At 37.6% G+C, this 16,414-nt stretch overlaps 1 protein-coding gene across 9 annotated transcripts in view; it reads left to right on the top strand.

The window, feature by feature from the left end:
* TAOK3 (TAO kinase 3) overlaps nucleotides 1-16,414 on the top strand; it is a 210,017-nt gene that overhangs the window by 158,737 nt on the left and 34,866 nt on the right. For 8 of the 9 annotated variants that reach the window (XM_078337405.1, XM_078337406.1, XM_002753065.4 and 5 more), the window contains one exon: nucleotides 10,520-10,654. In XM_078337405.1, coding sequence (XP_078193531.1) covers nucleotides 10,520-10,654 — 135 coding nt within the window. Of the gene's footprint in view, nucleotides 1-9,902; nucleotides 10,279-10,519; nucleotides 10,655-16,414 lie in introns of those variants that run through there. The other variant, XM_035257785.3, reaches the window with a different exon arrangement.

Genomic DNA, 16,414 nt, shown 5'->3' with positions numbered 1-16,414 from the left:
TACTAAAAATGCAAAAAATAAAATTAGCCAGGCATGGTGGTGCATGCCTGTAATCCCAGCTACTTGGGAGGCTGAGGCAGGAAAATTGCTTGAACCAGGGAGGTGGAAGTTGCAGTGAGCCTATATCACACCACCGCACTCCAGCCCAGGTGACAAGAGCGAAACTCACTCTCCGAAAAAAAGTATGTTTCTTAATCTTTATTCCCAGCATACTATTTGTTTTAGAATCTGTTTCTACTCTTTTCTACCATTTCTTGGATTGATTATTTATAGTTCTTCTAAGGCTAGCTCTCTACCAGCTTAAATATTTTTTATTTTTTATCATGATGCACAATGACAAAAGCATCATGATAAGGACTCCTTCTGTCACCCAGGCTGGAGTGCAGTGGTATGATCATAGTGCATTATAACCTCAAACTCCTGACTCAAGCCGTTCTCCCCACTCAGCCTCTCAACTAATTAGGACTACTGGTGTGTGCCCCATACCTGGCTAGTTTTTTAAATTTTTTTGTAGAGATGGGAGTCTCACTATGTTGAGGCTGGTCTTGGACTCCGGGCCTCAAACAGTACTTTCACCTTGGCTTCCCATACCTGGGGTTACAGGCATTAGCCACCATACCCAACCTTAAATTCTGACTTTTGAATTAATTATTGTTTTTTATTTTTGTGTTCTCTTCCAATTAAAGATCATTTCATTCAAGGCTCTGATGATTCATAAGTGGAAATACATTATGATTAAGTATATGTAAGGAATGTATGTACTTGTTTTAATAAGTGGCAGTGGTCACATTCTAACTCCAGTAAGAGAGGAGGTTTAAAAATTGTTTTCACTTCTGTTGGTTGTACTTTTTTCTTAGGAGAAAAAGGAAAAGAGGATAGGTAGGAAAAAATATATTGGTGCTTGGTCATGAATAGTAGGGGATACATGTTTATTTTCTGGAACTGGTTAACATTTATTCAACAAATAAGTTTGGGTGGGGAGGGACTCTACTATGTGCCAGGAAATATAGACCCTGCAGATACCGAGGAAATGAAACAGACATTGTACCTGCATGGAGCTTATTATCTGCAGGGGAGATTAAGCAAGTAAACACAGAAATAACTATATATAATATGTAATTATGAAACTTGTAGCCAGGTGTGGTGGCTCACACCTGTAATCCCAGCCCTTTGGGAGGCCAAGGCAGGTAGATCACTTGAGGTCAGGAGTTTGAGATCAGCCTGGCCAACATGGCAAAACCCTATCTCTACTAAAAATACAAAAAATAGCTGGGCATGATGGCATGCACTTGTAATCCCAGCTACTCAGGAGGCTGAGGCAGAAGAATTGCTTGAACCCAGGAGGTAGAGGTTGCAATGAGCTGAGATCGCGCCATTGCACTCTAGCCTGGGTGACAGAGCGAGACTCGGTCTCAAAAAACAAAAAAGAAAGAAACTTGCTTTGGGTACGAGGAGGACTGGCTCTAGGAAGGAATAAGGAAAGCCTACCTGATGGGTGACATTTAAGCAGAAATTTCAAAAACAAATTGAAGCTAGCCAGCTGGGGTAAGAGATGGGGATGAGTCAGAAAGCAACAAGTACAAGAGCGCTGAGACAGAGAGAGATTTGTATGTTCAAGGAAAAGGGGAAGGCCATAGGAGCTATGGCTGGTGTGCTATGTGAACAGTGCATCTGGACCAGAGAGACAGCTAAGGACCCAGATTATCAGGAAGCCATGGGAACAATTTGAGGAAAGTAGAGATATCAGACAGATGCAGAAATCTACCAAGAGATCAGCATTGCCAGCTGGTGTCCTTTCAACAAGGGCAAGTGATCATATATTTGAAGAGTAAAAAATATTTTGCTGAGCTGTCTTTTCGGAGGGAGCAATTATGAGTGCTGACAGGTCTGGCACTTTCCTTTCTATTACCCCTGGGACTCTATGGGTATAGGGAACAAAAGAAGAGTAATTCAGTTGTATCCTTGCTCCAGGACTTCTCAGATAGGCACCTAGAATTAGAAGAAAGATACTACTGGCATAACCAACAAGAAAGAAAACCCTGGTCTATAATTCACTGGGATTTTAATTTTATTTTTGGCATACTATCATAGAAGATGATATCTATTCTTAAGAGGAATAGATAAAATTATATTCTGAAGTAGAGATAATTGTATTTGATCCACCAAAAATATATAAGTCAGGAAGAATTTAAGTTATGTAATATGTTTCTATTTTATTATGAAATATATAGAGGAAACATGATGGAAGAAAATCAAAACACATTTGCAAATAAACTTTGGATGAGTTACCTTTAAAATGTAAGTGAGTTCAAAAAAATAGAATATATATGAAAACTTAATGTTAAATATGGTATCTTTTCATGAAATCTATTTAGTTCTTATACCTGAGCTTTAAAATATGTTATCTTTAAAAACAATAGAAATAAAAATTATCCACAAAGTTTATATTGGGTGGTTTACTCAAATTTCTAATACTTTTCACTTGGGAACATAAATAGAATTTTTAACTCTCAATAGAAAATTTTGTATATTAAACTTAGGAATGAGGAACTAATTTATAGTTCTATCTGCCTGTTAGTTTTATTTTACTTTGGGCAAGTAACACACCGAATACCTAGAATAGTGTCTGGCCTAGCACAGACACTCAGTAAACAACTGTGGAATTAATAAATAGATCAACAAAACCAAAACAAGGCAGGGAATAAATTAATTACCAGATATTAAATATCATACTCTGCTGGTTCATTGAATATAATGGATTAAAAGGGTTCAATAATCTTAGCTGTCTTTACAGTTTGAGAAAGCTAAATGAACAGTTAAATGAGTACCCAACACAATAAGAACATGCTTAATAAAAACCAAAAATATGAATATGGGTGAAAGAAACTTTTGTCCCTTGATAGTTATAATCAAGCAGACATATCTTTTCTTTTTTTTAATTTTTTGAGACAGAGCCTCACCCTGTTGCCCAGGCTGGAGTGCAGTGGCACAGTCTCTGCTCACAGGCAGACATATCTTAAATTAGTCAAATTAATTTGACTAACCAAATAGTCAAAACAGATCTGAAACCGATTACCATTTTAGATCGGAAGTTTGCTTTTTCAAAGAAGGAACTTTAAAAAATAAAATTAAATCCATGAGTAGCTAGTGAGAGCATGACTTGCAATTAACAACTCTCCATCTAGAATAAATATGCCCAATTTTAGCAGGACAGTTCCACCACAGATCAAGCCCCCAAAATGTAAAGTGAGACACTGAAAATTTTCCTTTGACACCAGAATTCCAGGTTATTTCTCTGCTCTGGTCTTTCCCAGGCCATGAGGGGATCCTAATCCAGTCCTCTTTTTGAGCAAGAATGATTTGATAAGGCTAAAAACATATGCTGACAAAATAAACTTTAGGTACTTATTTTTCCCCCTGGCTAGTGTGTCACACTACTTTTTTCAGGAACAAGAACATCACTACATCTCTAGACTGGTAGTGCTTCAGGAGCCTCTTTTTTCACCTACCACCTAGCACAGTGTCTGTTACATAGTAAGCACTCAATAAATGTTCTGTGAACTAAATTGAAAATGGCCCTTTATAGGACACAACTCCACACCCGAATTCTTGATTATTCACAAGTGACTCCGGTACAAATTTTTAATCCAGATTGTTTCTTTGTTGTCATCTAGCCTGCTTCTGAGCCTCCATCCTACTCCTTAAAATAATTGTGTATACAGCAGTAGCAAACAGATTTTAACATTATCCTAAGCAACAAAGTCTAACTTTTAAATTTGTTAATCAAAAGGTGTATTTTATTAAAGTGTAAAATTAATTCCCTTTGCCTGTTGCTGCCTTCTATTAGTATAGACCATAAGACTTTAATACTCTAAAACCATTGTTCTTGAATCAGTGTTATTTTAGGTATGCTTACTGGACTCCGTCATGAGGATCCCTTTCTAGGGACTATTTAGATAAAAAAAAATTTTATTTTTTTTTTAAATGGGTCAACACTTCATTCTATAAAATAGAATAAGTGTTCCAGAAACTGTTGTTTAAAAAAGTCATTTTACCAGCCAGGCATGGTGGCTCACACCTATAATCTCAGCCCTTTGGGGAGGCCAAGGTGGGTGGATCACAAGGTAGTGACCAGGTACAATGGCTCACGCCTGTAATCCCAGCACTCTGGTGGGCGGATCACAAAGTCAGGAGTTCAAGACCAGCCTGGCCAACATGGTGAAACCCCGTCTCTACTAAAAATACAAAACTTAGCTGGGCATGGTGGCGCTTGCCTGTAGTCCCAGCTACTCGGGAAGCTGAGGCAGGAGAACTGCTTTAACCCAGGAAGCAGGGGTTGCAGTGAGCCGAGATCATGCCACTGCACTCCAGCTTGAGCAACAGAGTGAGAGTTCATCTCAAAAATAAAAAGGAGGTCACGAGTTCAAGACCAGCCTGGCCAACATGGTGAAGCCCTGTCTCTACTAAAAATACAAAAATTAAAAAGTAGCCAGGCATGGTGGTGCACACCTGTAATCCCAGGAGACTGAGGCAGGAGAATTGCTTAAATCCTGGGAAATGGAGGTTGCAGTGAGTCGAGATGGCGTCACTGCACTCCAGCCTGGCAGCAGAGCAAGACTCCATCAGGAGCCGGGGAAAGGTCATTCTACCCTGACTCCTAAAGCTTTATTTGACCTTTCCTATTAGTCAATGTTAGTTCTTTCCCCTCCTCTCTTAAAAAAAAGAACACTTTTCACTTTTGCGGGAGAAAACAAAAGAAATGTCCTTGAGGGAATAGGATGTTCTAATTTAATTTTCACTTGCTTTAGTGGCCATTCCTACTATTTTTGCTGAATAGAGGGCTGGGTTCTTTGACTCTTCAGCTCACATTTGGCAAAGTAAAAAGTAAATTAACATATGAAGGTAGTGTTTCTTAAACAAAGCAGTCATATAACACTTCTCTGTAGTAACATCTTTCTCCACAGCCTTTTGCTGGTCATCTTTTCTCTCCAACTATCCTTCCAAGTTAAGATACGCTTTTTCATCTTCTCCCTTTCCTCCAGCCCCAGCTTTTGATAGCTACACCTGCTTTGACAATAATTTAATAATTTTGAAATGAACAAAACAAAGGAGAGTGGTGGGTTTGCTGATTCCTTCTCCACAGCATAAAAACTGTGGAAGTGTATAAAAAGGTTTCTCATCACGGGATAAAAGCCATTTTTAGATACTTCCCCCCACATCCCACGGTGTAAAGGTGTGCTTATGTGTGTGTCACTATTTTACGACTTTCTTAGAGTACAGAGTGGCAGGTTTTTATGAAATACAAATTTGAATTCTGTTAAATAATCCAAAAGAAAATGTCATTTTCTCAAAATCTCCTCAGACCTATATTCTTGCGTTTGTTTATTCAGCAAACATTTACTGAATGCCTACTAAGTATCAAGCACTATGCCAGGTGCTAGGGAGACTGAGATTTTTCAAACGACATTTACTCTGCCTTCAAAAAGCCCACAGCCTTATGCAGAGGCAGACAAGTAAGTATGATGAGTACTGTGATAAAGGTAAACCCAAAGCACAACTGAGCCCAGAGGAGTGGCTTCCAAGGTTAAAGTCAAGTTCATTTAGAAACTATAGGCAAGTGGATGGGTACAGTGGCTCATGCTTGTAATTCCAGCACTCTGGGAGGCTGGGGTGGGTGGATCACTTGAGCCCAGGAGTTCGAGACCAGCCTGGGCAACATAGTGAGACCCCCGCTCTATTAGGAAAAAATACATATTAAAAAAAAAAAAGGGCCGGGCGTGGTGGCTCACGCCTATAATCCCAGCACTTTGGGAGGAGGCAGGTGGATCACGAGGTCAAGAGATCGAGACCATCCTGGTCAATAAGGTGAAATCCCGTCTCTACTAAAAATACAAAAAATTAGCTGGGCATGGTGGTGTGCGCCTGTAGTCCCAGCTATTCAGGAGGCTGAGGCAGGAGAATTGCTTGAACCCAGAAGGCGGAGGTTGCGGTGAGCCGAGATTGTGCCATTGCACTCCAGTCTGGGTAACAACGAAACTCCATCTCAAAAAAAAAAAAAAGAAAGAAAGAAAGAAACTCTAGGCAAGTATGTGCACCACAAATCTTTGTTTCAGCAGTATAATGGTCAGACACTTAAAGGAAAAACTTGCAAGTAAAAGGAACGCCCCTTGTCTAGTGTATAATAGTAAAGTTTGTGCCTCATACTTCACATATTTTGTTCTTGTAGAAATTCTTTTTACTAAAGATTTTGAACAAACATTATGACAGCTTCCTTTTTTTTTTAATTTTTTTTTTTTTTTTTTTTGAGATGGGGTTTCTCCATGTTGGCCAAGTTGGTCTCGAACTCCTGACCTTAGGTGATCCTCCCACCTCAGCCTCCCAAAGTGCTAGAATTACAGGCGTGAGCCACTGTGCCCAGCCTGACAGCTTCCTTTTTAATTCAAAGAAGTTTCTTTTTTATGATGGAACAGTGTTGTAGGCTGGGCACAGTGACTTGTGCCTGTAATCCCAGCGGTTTGAGAGGCCAAGGCAGGCAGATTGCCTGAGCTCAGGAGTTTGAGATTAGCCTGGGCAACATGGTGAAACCCTGTCCCTATTAAAATACAAAAAAATTAGCCAGGCATGGTGGTGTGCGCCTGTAGTCCCAGCTACTCAGGAGGCTGAGGTATGAGAATTACTTGAACCTAGGAGGTAGAGAGGCTGCAGTGAGCCAAGATAGTGCCACTGCACTCCAGCCTGGGTGACAGAGTGAGACTTTGTCTCAAAAACAAACAAAAAACCAATGTGGTAAGTTTATCAGGTTAACATAGGTTTACTTAAAACTGGTATTTCAGGCCAGACACAGTGGCTCACGCCCATAATCCCAGCACTTTGGGAGGATGAGGCGGACAGATCACTTGAGGTTAGGAGTTCAAGACCAGCCTGCCCAACATGGTGAAACCCCATTTGTACTAAAAATACAAAAATTAGCCGGGCATGGTGGTGGGCACTTGTAATTCCAACTACTACAGAGGCTGAGACAGGAGAATTGTTTGAACCCAGGAGGCAGAGGTTATAGTGAGTGGAGATCAAGCCACTGCACTTCAGCCTGGGTGACACAGTAAGACTCCATCTAAAAAAAAAAAAAAAAAACTGCTATTTCAGGCCAGACATGGTGGGTCATACCTTTAATCCCAGCACTTTGGGACGCCAAGGTGGGCAGATCACCTAGGTCAAGAGTTCGAGACCAGCTGGACAAAAATGGAGAAACCCCATCTCTATTAAAAATACAAAATTAGCCGGGCATGATGGCGCATGCCTGTAATTTCATTTACTCGGGAGGCTGAGGCAGGAGAATCACTTGAACCTGGGAGGCGAAGGTTGCCGTGAGCTTAGATCGCACCATTGTACTCCAGCCTGGGCAACAAGAGCAAAACTCGTCTCAAAAAAAAAAACAAAAACTGATATTTCAAGGAGTTATTTTTGTTTGTTTCTGGATGATAATGTTTTAAAGATAAATTATAACTATGCCATATATTTTGCCTTGACAAAATAGATTTATTATTCTTAATCTTCTAAAATCTTTCTTTGAAAATTTCAGTCTTATCATTTGTAAATAATCTGCATCTAGTGCATAACTGCGTAAAAATATAAATTAACCCTTTCCATTGTTAATCTTAAGATATGTGCAGTTCAGAAACACTGGGAGCCAGGTATAGTGTTCCTTTACAAAGAGACTCTTACTTAAAGGCACAGTATAACCAACAGAAAATATTTCCAGTAAAGTTGATACTTTAATTTCTTTGGGCTTACTTCTCAAGTTACATTCTCCCATTTTTAAATAGCTTCATAAGCTGTCTTTGGAGTTTTGAACCTGTTTTATGCAGTGGAATTGAATATTTTAAAATTCATTTTCAATGCACTTAAAATGAATATCCACTGTTAGACTAAAATTTTGTCCCATTTTTTAGTTTCTTGTATAGTATTTGAAGACTTTTAGTGATGGTGATCTCTGTTATGAAATTAATCTGGAAAACTAAGAATTATTTTATAAAAGTAAAAAAATTTAGGGGGAAGCAAAGAATTATATTGTTAGCATTATTATATTTAAAGTGGATTAAAATTTTGAACCTATTCTTTGGACTACAAAAATAGCACTATTTTATAATATACTTGAGTTATTTAATTACATATATATCAACTAAAATAAATGTCATTTCAAGTTTTAACTTTTCCGGTGTACTTCAACTTCCTCAAGTTTAGTAAACTTAGAAAGTACATTACGGCTTTTAATTGGAGAAGCAGAGCCCTAAACCATGTTTCTGAGGTGTTAATATTTATCAGAGATAAAACAAACTAATACAATTACACATATTTTGGTACATGAATAAATTTTGTTTTGGTCTGTTATGTGGACAATGTGGATTCTGGTGTCATTGCTTATCCTTATAAATCAAGTTACTACAATGTGAAACTGAGCCGTTGCCCACATATTTGAGGTCTCCTTCTCAATCACTGCACTTAGTAAGTTAGCAACTTGTTAAGGCCTCCTATAATATCACAGGCCTCTACCTAGCATATCTCTTCTGATCGCTGGCATTTAAGAGCCGCTTTCTTTTCTGAGACTGTAATATTAAGTTGAATTTTGGACATAAACATAATTTAATAGCAAATATGCAGTAATGTAAATGGTATCAGGTCTCAGTGCTGCCTTCTTTAGAACCTTAAACCTAGTGCATGAATCTCAGTTACACATGTTCTCGCTCTTCTTGTGAAATAAGAGTTCAAATTCATGAGAAATTATATAGACTAATTTTAACTGACCCTTCAAACATTTTCTTATAATTTTTAAAAACATGGGTTAAGAGATTCATTTTTAACCCACAGCAAGGTCTAATAGAACTTCTCCAATGGAACTATTTTATATCTGCACCATCTGATACGGTACCCACTAACTATGGCTACTGAGTGCTTGAAACATAGCTAATATGACTTAGGAACTGAATTTTGGATTTAATTTTGATTAATTTTAATTTTTAATTAAAATTGTCATATGTGGCTAGTCACTATCTTATTGGACAGCATGGCCATAGCATATACTTGAATTTGATATATATGCCCTCAATGGCAAGTTTATTAAAGATCTCTTCATTATTTGAGCTATAATACAAAAATTTTAAAACATTCTCAATATAGGTGTAATGGTAGATACCTTCCCAATACATCAAAGCATTTTAAATTTATAAAAGGAAAAAGAAAATCAGTCCAATTTAATCTTGGGTCTTGGCTTTTACATAAAAATCTGGATGTAAAATTTAATTTCCCTCAAAATTTTAGATTATAATAAAATTTTGTATTTTCTAAACTTCTTTTTGTTTCATGATGAAGAAAAGAGCCATGATAAAAAATTTCAAGTGGTCATAGATAAAATGCAATATTGACTTCTGACAAATGGTTTCTCCTAAAACCCTAGGGAAATAAGGAATTAATTTTTCCTTTCCCATCCTGAACATGTACTATTTTAAAAGCCCCCATGGTTGTACATGTTTTTGAGGTACAAATTACTATCGTGTCCTTTTTTTTGAAGGGTTATAGCCACTTAATGACTGACCACTTTATCTTTTATAGAGAAGAACATCGTCCTTTGAAAGCATTTTCCCCTTTAAAAGTCATTTCAGTTGCATTTAAGAAACATCCATTATTATCCTTCCAGGGAATGCTATTTTTTCACTGGGCATTAGAACAAGATTAATTATCTTTGCCTATCAGAAAACCTGGGCTTGATTAAATCAGTCAAGGACATTAAATTCCAGCTTTACTCACTCTGGTGACCATACCGATGCTGAGTTGAAGAAGAATTTGTGAAAGTATCATTTGGTTAAAATTGTACGCCTGTCTCTTTAAATCTAAAAAAAAATCCTTTCAGAAGCTGTAGAGAGAAGGTGCTAGAACTGTGTACGATCATGACTGGAAAGCAGGATCCCTCAGTGACTGCCGAATCTTCCCAGCACAAGATAGAGAGGCTGTTCAGCACAAGCCTACATTGGTTCTAGGCAGAACGATGATCCTACAGAACAGATCTCAAATAAAATTAAATTGAGAAAGCAGATCTTTCAAGGGAATGAGGCGGAGGCTCGCTTTTATGTTAAAAGCCACCAGCATCCTCCTTGCTAGACATGGACATGACATTTTTAAAGGAATTATCTGGTTACAGCGTTTTAAGCAAACTGTTCTAAGGAGTCTTTACATTGCATTGTTTTTTCTATTCTTTTTTTCTTTTGCATATATGTAATTCTGGAGGTAAAGAAAAAGCCTGCCAGGGATTCAGAAGGCATCCCACTAGCGATCAGCTGACATTCCTAACTGAAGGCTGCAATGTGTTGCTTATTCATTTTGTACCGTGGGAGCTGCGGGGACTAGCAGAGAGCTAAACTATGCATTTCAAACAGCAGTGCTTGTGCAGAAAGAGGGGTGAGAGAGAGGCAGCCGGCGAGGAAAGAGCACAGCTGGACTTTCTCCTTGTTTTTATCCATTTCTGCAGGATCATGTATTCATAAGGGATGAGGCGGGCCACGGCGATCCCAGGCCTGAGCCGCGGCCTACCCAGTCAGTTCAGAGCCAGGCCCTCCACTACCGGAACAGAGAGCGCTTTGCCACGATCAAATCAGCATCTTTGGTAAGCAAACACCCCTCTACCCACCTTCCCTTCCTTCCCCTCCTCCCCATCTGGCAGCCTCTCGCCCTCCCTGAGCCTTTCTCGGCTTCATGGATGGGAGGAAAAGAGTCAAGAATGTTTTCTCTCTCCTAATAATTTTATTCATTTTAGGAAAAAAAATCTGTTGGCATAGCAACCTGATTTCAGATATTTTAGCATTGTCTATGGCATGGGAAAAAAAAAACCTTTGTGTGTGTGTGTGTGTGTGTGTGTGTGTGTGTGTATGTGTATGTGTGTGTGTTTTTATATGCTGTATGTGCAAAATATAGGGCCTTTGAGATGAAGTTGCTAGCATGTCCAATTTTTTAAAAGCTATTTGTCTTTTCATTAAAATAAATAATGCTAAAATTTTTTAAGGTATTGATGTATATGTATGCAGGGTACTGTGCTTCTTTTTCTATAGATACATATGTGTCTATAATGTATACACACACATCAAAAGATAAAATATAATTTTTAAAAATATATGGTTGCTGGCTAATGTATCTAATTGTAGAAAATAAGATACTTGCTTCCCAGGGATGGATTGCTGGTTCGTTCTGGTTCATTCATTTATTTATTGCAACAATGGTAGTGGCTGCACTTCCCCATTTAACCCCTGAAGAATTTCCTGGCACCAATAAAGCAAGAAGGGCTTTGTAGGAGAGGATAGTGCTGATTGTGAAAGAAAAGAGACTGTAGGATTCTTCAGCATTTTTACTATTGCAAATGTGATTGCTGGATGCCCTTGTAGTAGCAAAAGGGGTGTGTGCTGGAAGAGTTAGTTTTCATGCCTCCTCCCCTCGGCCCCCTACGCGTGCGCGTGCGCGCTCACACTCACACACACACACACTCACATCGTTTCATCCTTGCCACTCTAAACTCTCTTTAATCTTTTCCTTCTGAATCTCACTTCTCAGCCAAAAAATTATTGAAATATTAGTTGTTTTGCCCAAATTGATGTTAGAGGTCACATGGGCAGGAAGAGTTAGTGTACACTGCTTGGCTATTACATTTAGAACCTATGATGACATCATCCGAGGCCGACCCAGAAATGATCATTTTTCTTGTCCTATTTTTTAAACCTGATTTCTACTTTATTTCTCAAGTCTTTTAAAGGCTTCGGTTATCTTTGGGATTTATAATGTATTACAACCTTTAAAAACCCAAATACAAGGAAAAATGGAAGTTAAAGCACCTACATATTGCTATGCCTGCTACTGTCTAAAAGCAAGCAATTTAATTTTGACTGCTTATAAATAAGCCCACTTTTAAGTTCCTTTATGTAGAAGTTTCTTATAATCCCTTTGATGAGCAATTTTTCATTTGAAAGGAATGCTACACTGTGTAATGGAGATCTTAAAATGTCCAGTATGTATTTGCTAATGATTGTTGAGCACCTAAAAATATGCTTTTGAGTCTGGATAAAGCATCATGAGATTATCAAATAATCATTATCTTCATGCCATGATATCTGTCAAAAGAAGAAATATGGTGCTTTAGAGAACTATGACTACTTACCACCGACTCATATGAGACTTGTACCTTTATCCATACTTGTTTATGTTGAAATGAGAGGAGAAATGATAACAAGCTCTGAGCATCCGAGCACCATCAGCGGTTTTACATGTGAAGCAGACATTATACCAAGTGGCTTTCCCCCTCTGGGACAGGTTCTCTTTTCTCTCTTGCCACACCCTCATTCCCACATCATATATTCATAACCTCTCCTACCTCCCAGCAAGAGATTACTACAGCCATACCAAAATAATCTCACACTGGCATCTATGAACTCACCCAGGACTACTCTGTGTGTGTATCAGCCATCACAGTCTTCCTCTCTGTGGATGATAAAAGCTGCTTCCCTACTAGGCCACCTCAGGGCTATGGGCAGTGTCCTCAGGAACCCTCTGAATCCTGCAGTCTTCCTAGTGCCCATCCAGAGAACAGCTGCAACCAGTTTCTCTAATGAAGTTTTGATTTGCTAAAAGGCTCCTGCTCCTATATTAAGTTAAAAACAGAGCAGCTGATATGCTGTTGCTTTAGCCACAAAATAAGTTGTTTTTTGTGGGGCACCCTCTCTAAACGTAGTGCTTGGGGAGTCGTGGTTGGGATTGATGGCAGTTTATCAGAGTTCAGTGGTATTTGTATCTAGTGGTTTTTAGGGAGGAAAAAAAATGGAAGGGAAAAGGTATGGTGTTGCATGATTCCATGTCCCATTTTGAACAATCTAACTATTGGTATGGATTTTTTAATGTATATTGCCAAGTACTACAATTCTACTACCCACTATATTATTTTAAAGTCTAATGGGAGTATATAAATCAGGATACTAGAATAGCATAGAATATTTAATTTTTAAAGATATATTATGAATCCTATTGCTTTATGGATCCCAGCTCAAATGAAAAAGACTAAAATGACATAAATGACATAAAAGTAAGAGCAAGATCATGGGAAAGTGGAAGTCCAGTATAATAAAAAAAAATCAAGTCATTGTTGAAACCTTGCCTTACTTCTAATGGTTGGTGGCAATACTATATTTATTCATTTATTTTGGTTTTATTCTTTCTTTAGCATCTTTTAGTAGAGGTGCTAACAAGTCACAAAGAGGTCCAAAGGTGAACAGGAAAAAGAAGGAATTTAGAAATTAGTTTTTCAATTACTTGATAAAAAAAATGATGAAATGCATATTTTCAATTGGCTTGCAAACTGACAAAAATATTACTCTTCCTAAAATCTGTTTGTGAGCCTACCTCTTCAACATGAGCCTAAAAGAGTCCTGGCTTTGTGCTTTTCCCCCTTAGTACTACTTTCAACATTGTGCTTTCGAATGAAGTTATTGATGTGTATATGAAGAATCCCATGGGCTATGAGCCTGTACTGCTACATGTCTTTATTATCTTAGCACCTTAAAACTGAGATTTTTGTATTAGGTACTGCTGCACAGTTGCATTTGTAACAAAGGATAAGGAAGGACCATAAACCTTGATACCAGAGGAAACCCTAAGAAAACTTTAGATTGTAATTTTTATTATAATTGTATAATTTTTATTATAATTTTCTAAGGGCAGAGATTATTGCCTTTATTTTGAAGAATTAGGAAAAGGAAGGGCATTTCATGGCATCTTTATTTTAACCTTTCTTTTTCCTCTTCTGTAGGGAAGTTCATTCTGGGCTGATGTGTTATCTGGAAAAAGGAGTTGTTTGCATAGTTCTGCAGAATTACTAATCTGACTTCTTGGGCCTTTGAGATGTGCCTTCCTTGATTTTTTATGGAATGCCTAATATTTTAATAAAATTAGTGACTCATGAGGGTGTTTTCAGCTGTTGCTACATCTGATGTCATTTCTTCTGAAAACTTTAAAATGTCCCAGGTTCCTGGCTATTTCCATGGTAGAGATATTAATATCAAGAGCATCGTATCTATCAGAGTTCAGCTTTTGACTTTGTGAAAAAATTCTCACTGCCCCTCTTCCTAATCTATGTTCTAATACAATTTACCTGTGACTGCATTACACAGGCAAATTTATGTTAGAATACATGTCAGGGAGAAGGGCACAAGAGGGGAATCCCCAAGGAGGCATGTAGGAGAAAAGTATTATTATTCTCTACATGCAAATATAGATTCTTCTACTTGGCTTGGCCAGATTTGATAGAAAAACTCATTAAAAGAGTCTTCATTTGGAGTTTTTAAAATGCACCCTAATAATTCAGCTAATTGTGAAATTGGATACCTGAATGAACTTGATACATAAGAATAAAACTATGAGAGCCTCAGCAGTAAATGCTACTGTTTCAGCTCTCATGAGGCTAGTTCTGTTTCTAAATGCTTGAAAATGTGTTCTCTTCCTGGACAGTGTACCATAGGATGCTTATCAAAATATTGCACGTCTCTTTCCTCATTCTTGGCTTCTTAACTCACTACGGTCATTGCTGATACCATTTCTCACTTGTACTGTCCAGTCTACCTGTCCAACCCATATGATCAAAGTCTCTCAATAAATGTGTGTTGAATAAATGAATGAACAAATGAATGAGGTCAGCTCCAGCCCTGCTATCACATCAGAATTTGGATATATAAGTTTGCATTTCAGAATTCTTCATATAGCATATTCTTTCATAAAGGCAGAATTGTCTGTTATCAGTCATCAGTTTTAGCAAAAACTTAAAAACAGTTTTTCCTTAGGTATTCTAAAGAATAGAATGTTAAATTTCTAATGCCAAAATATGACTCACTGTATTCTTTTTAAGAACTTGCTATAAATTTCATTTGTTCTAAGTGCTGAGGTGGCCACTTTTATCATATGCATCATTTTGATTCTTAACATATTATTAATCTTATAAGTTGGCTTTGATCTCTTAAGAGGGTAACATTATCAGCCATGCTCTTGTTTTATGTTCAGGAAGTTGCTTATTAGCCTTCTAGTGCAGTGTTTTATACACGGTAGAGACATGCTGCACTTTGGATGAAGTGGTTTGTTTTGGGACCGAATTATGCTGGAATTAAATAAAGAAGCATTGAACGGCTGTAGGAACCTTTAGAAAAAAAGTTCTGGTCTTCCTTTCCATGACTCATTATTTATTATTTATTTGTTTATTATATTTTACATATTCTAGATACATGAAATGAGTAATAATTCAGATTCAGAAATTACATATAATCTTATAATCCACAATCTAGATACAGATAGATTTTTGTTCCTTAAATGTGCCCTTTCTCCTGGATCCACTTATTCTGATCTATGTCTCCATCACCAGAAATACTAAGTGGAGGGCAAAGGGACATGCTTCGCAGAGCCTGGCATCAGAAGGAAGGAAACCAGCATACATTGAACATTTCCTGGGAGTTAGACACCCTGCTAGGCACTTTCACATATGAAAGTCCTCTGACCCTGAGGAAGACAGTAGTAGTTCCTCTCTCTTTACACATTAAGAAACAGAGAGACTTCGAGAGGTTAAGTAATTTGCCCAAGGTCAGTTATATAGTAAGAGATAGATGAGATTTTTCTTCATGCAACCCACTGGCTGCAGCAAGAAGGCGGTACTGCCCACTTTTAGTTAATCACAGTTTTTGGGACTGCCATTGTAAAAACTACAGTCACTACATCTTTATATATATATTACATTTTTCTTCCATTTCAGACTTATTCAATTTGTAATTTACACTTACCACTTTCTGTAGCTGTGACTTTTTTGGATGTTGATTCCCTCTATTACTTTATAACAGAAAGTAGTCACTCTTTTTCTGCCTTGGTGATTCCAATTTCCTCAGGCAATTCAAGAACCGTAGGAATACAAGGCCTTCTAAAAATTAAAGAAGTAAATTATATGTGAAAGCACTTTTAAAACCATATGTCTGAAAAAGTTATGGGCAATTATTTTTTATTTCATTGACCAAATAGTGTATTCTTAAAACTCACATGTACACTTAAGACCCATAGGCACATATACCTGTAAATAACATATTTTTTGTATATTTCATGTTAGACTTTACAACTGAAATATCCGGTTATACTTTTATTTAAATTCATCTATCCAGCTTGAACATGGAATTATAAAGTTTGACATCTCTATATGTACACAGAAAAGACAATTTAAAACTTAGAAAGTTTAGTTGTGACAAATGGAAGGTGATATTAGGAGTTCAAGAAGGTAATTATCCGCATAATGGGAAGCATTCAAAAGCAAAATGTCTCTCCTGGAATTCAGTGATGTACAATATAGCAGATTGAGCTTTGT

This window comes from Callithrix jacchus, chromosome 9, assembly GCF_049354715.1.
Source record: "Callithrix jacchus isolate 240 chromosome 9, calJac240_pri, whole genome shotgun sequence".
NCBI classification, from domain to species: Eukaryota; Metazoa; Chordata; class Mammalia; order Primates; family Cebidae; genus Callithrix; species Callithrix jacchus.
The sequence above is the reverse complement of the archived record's forward strand: the minus strand, read 5'-3'. Positions and strand labels throughout refer to the sequence as shown.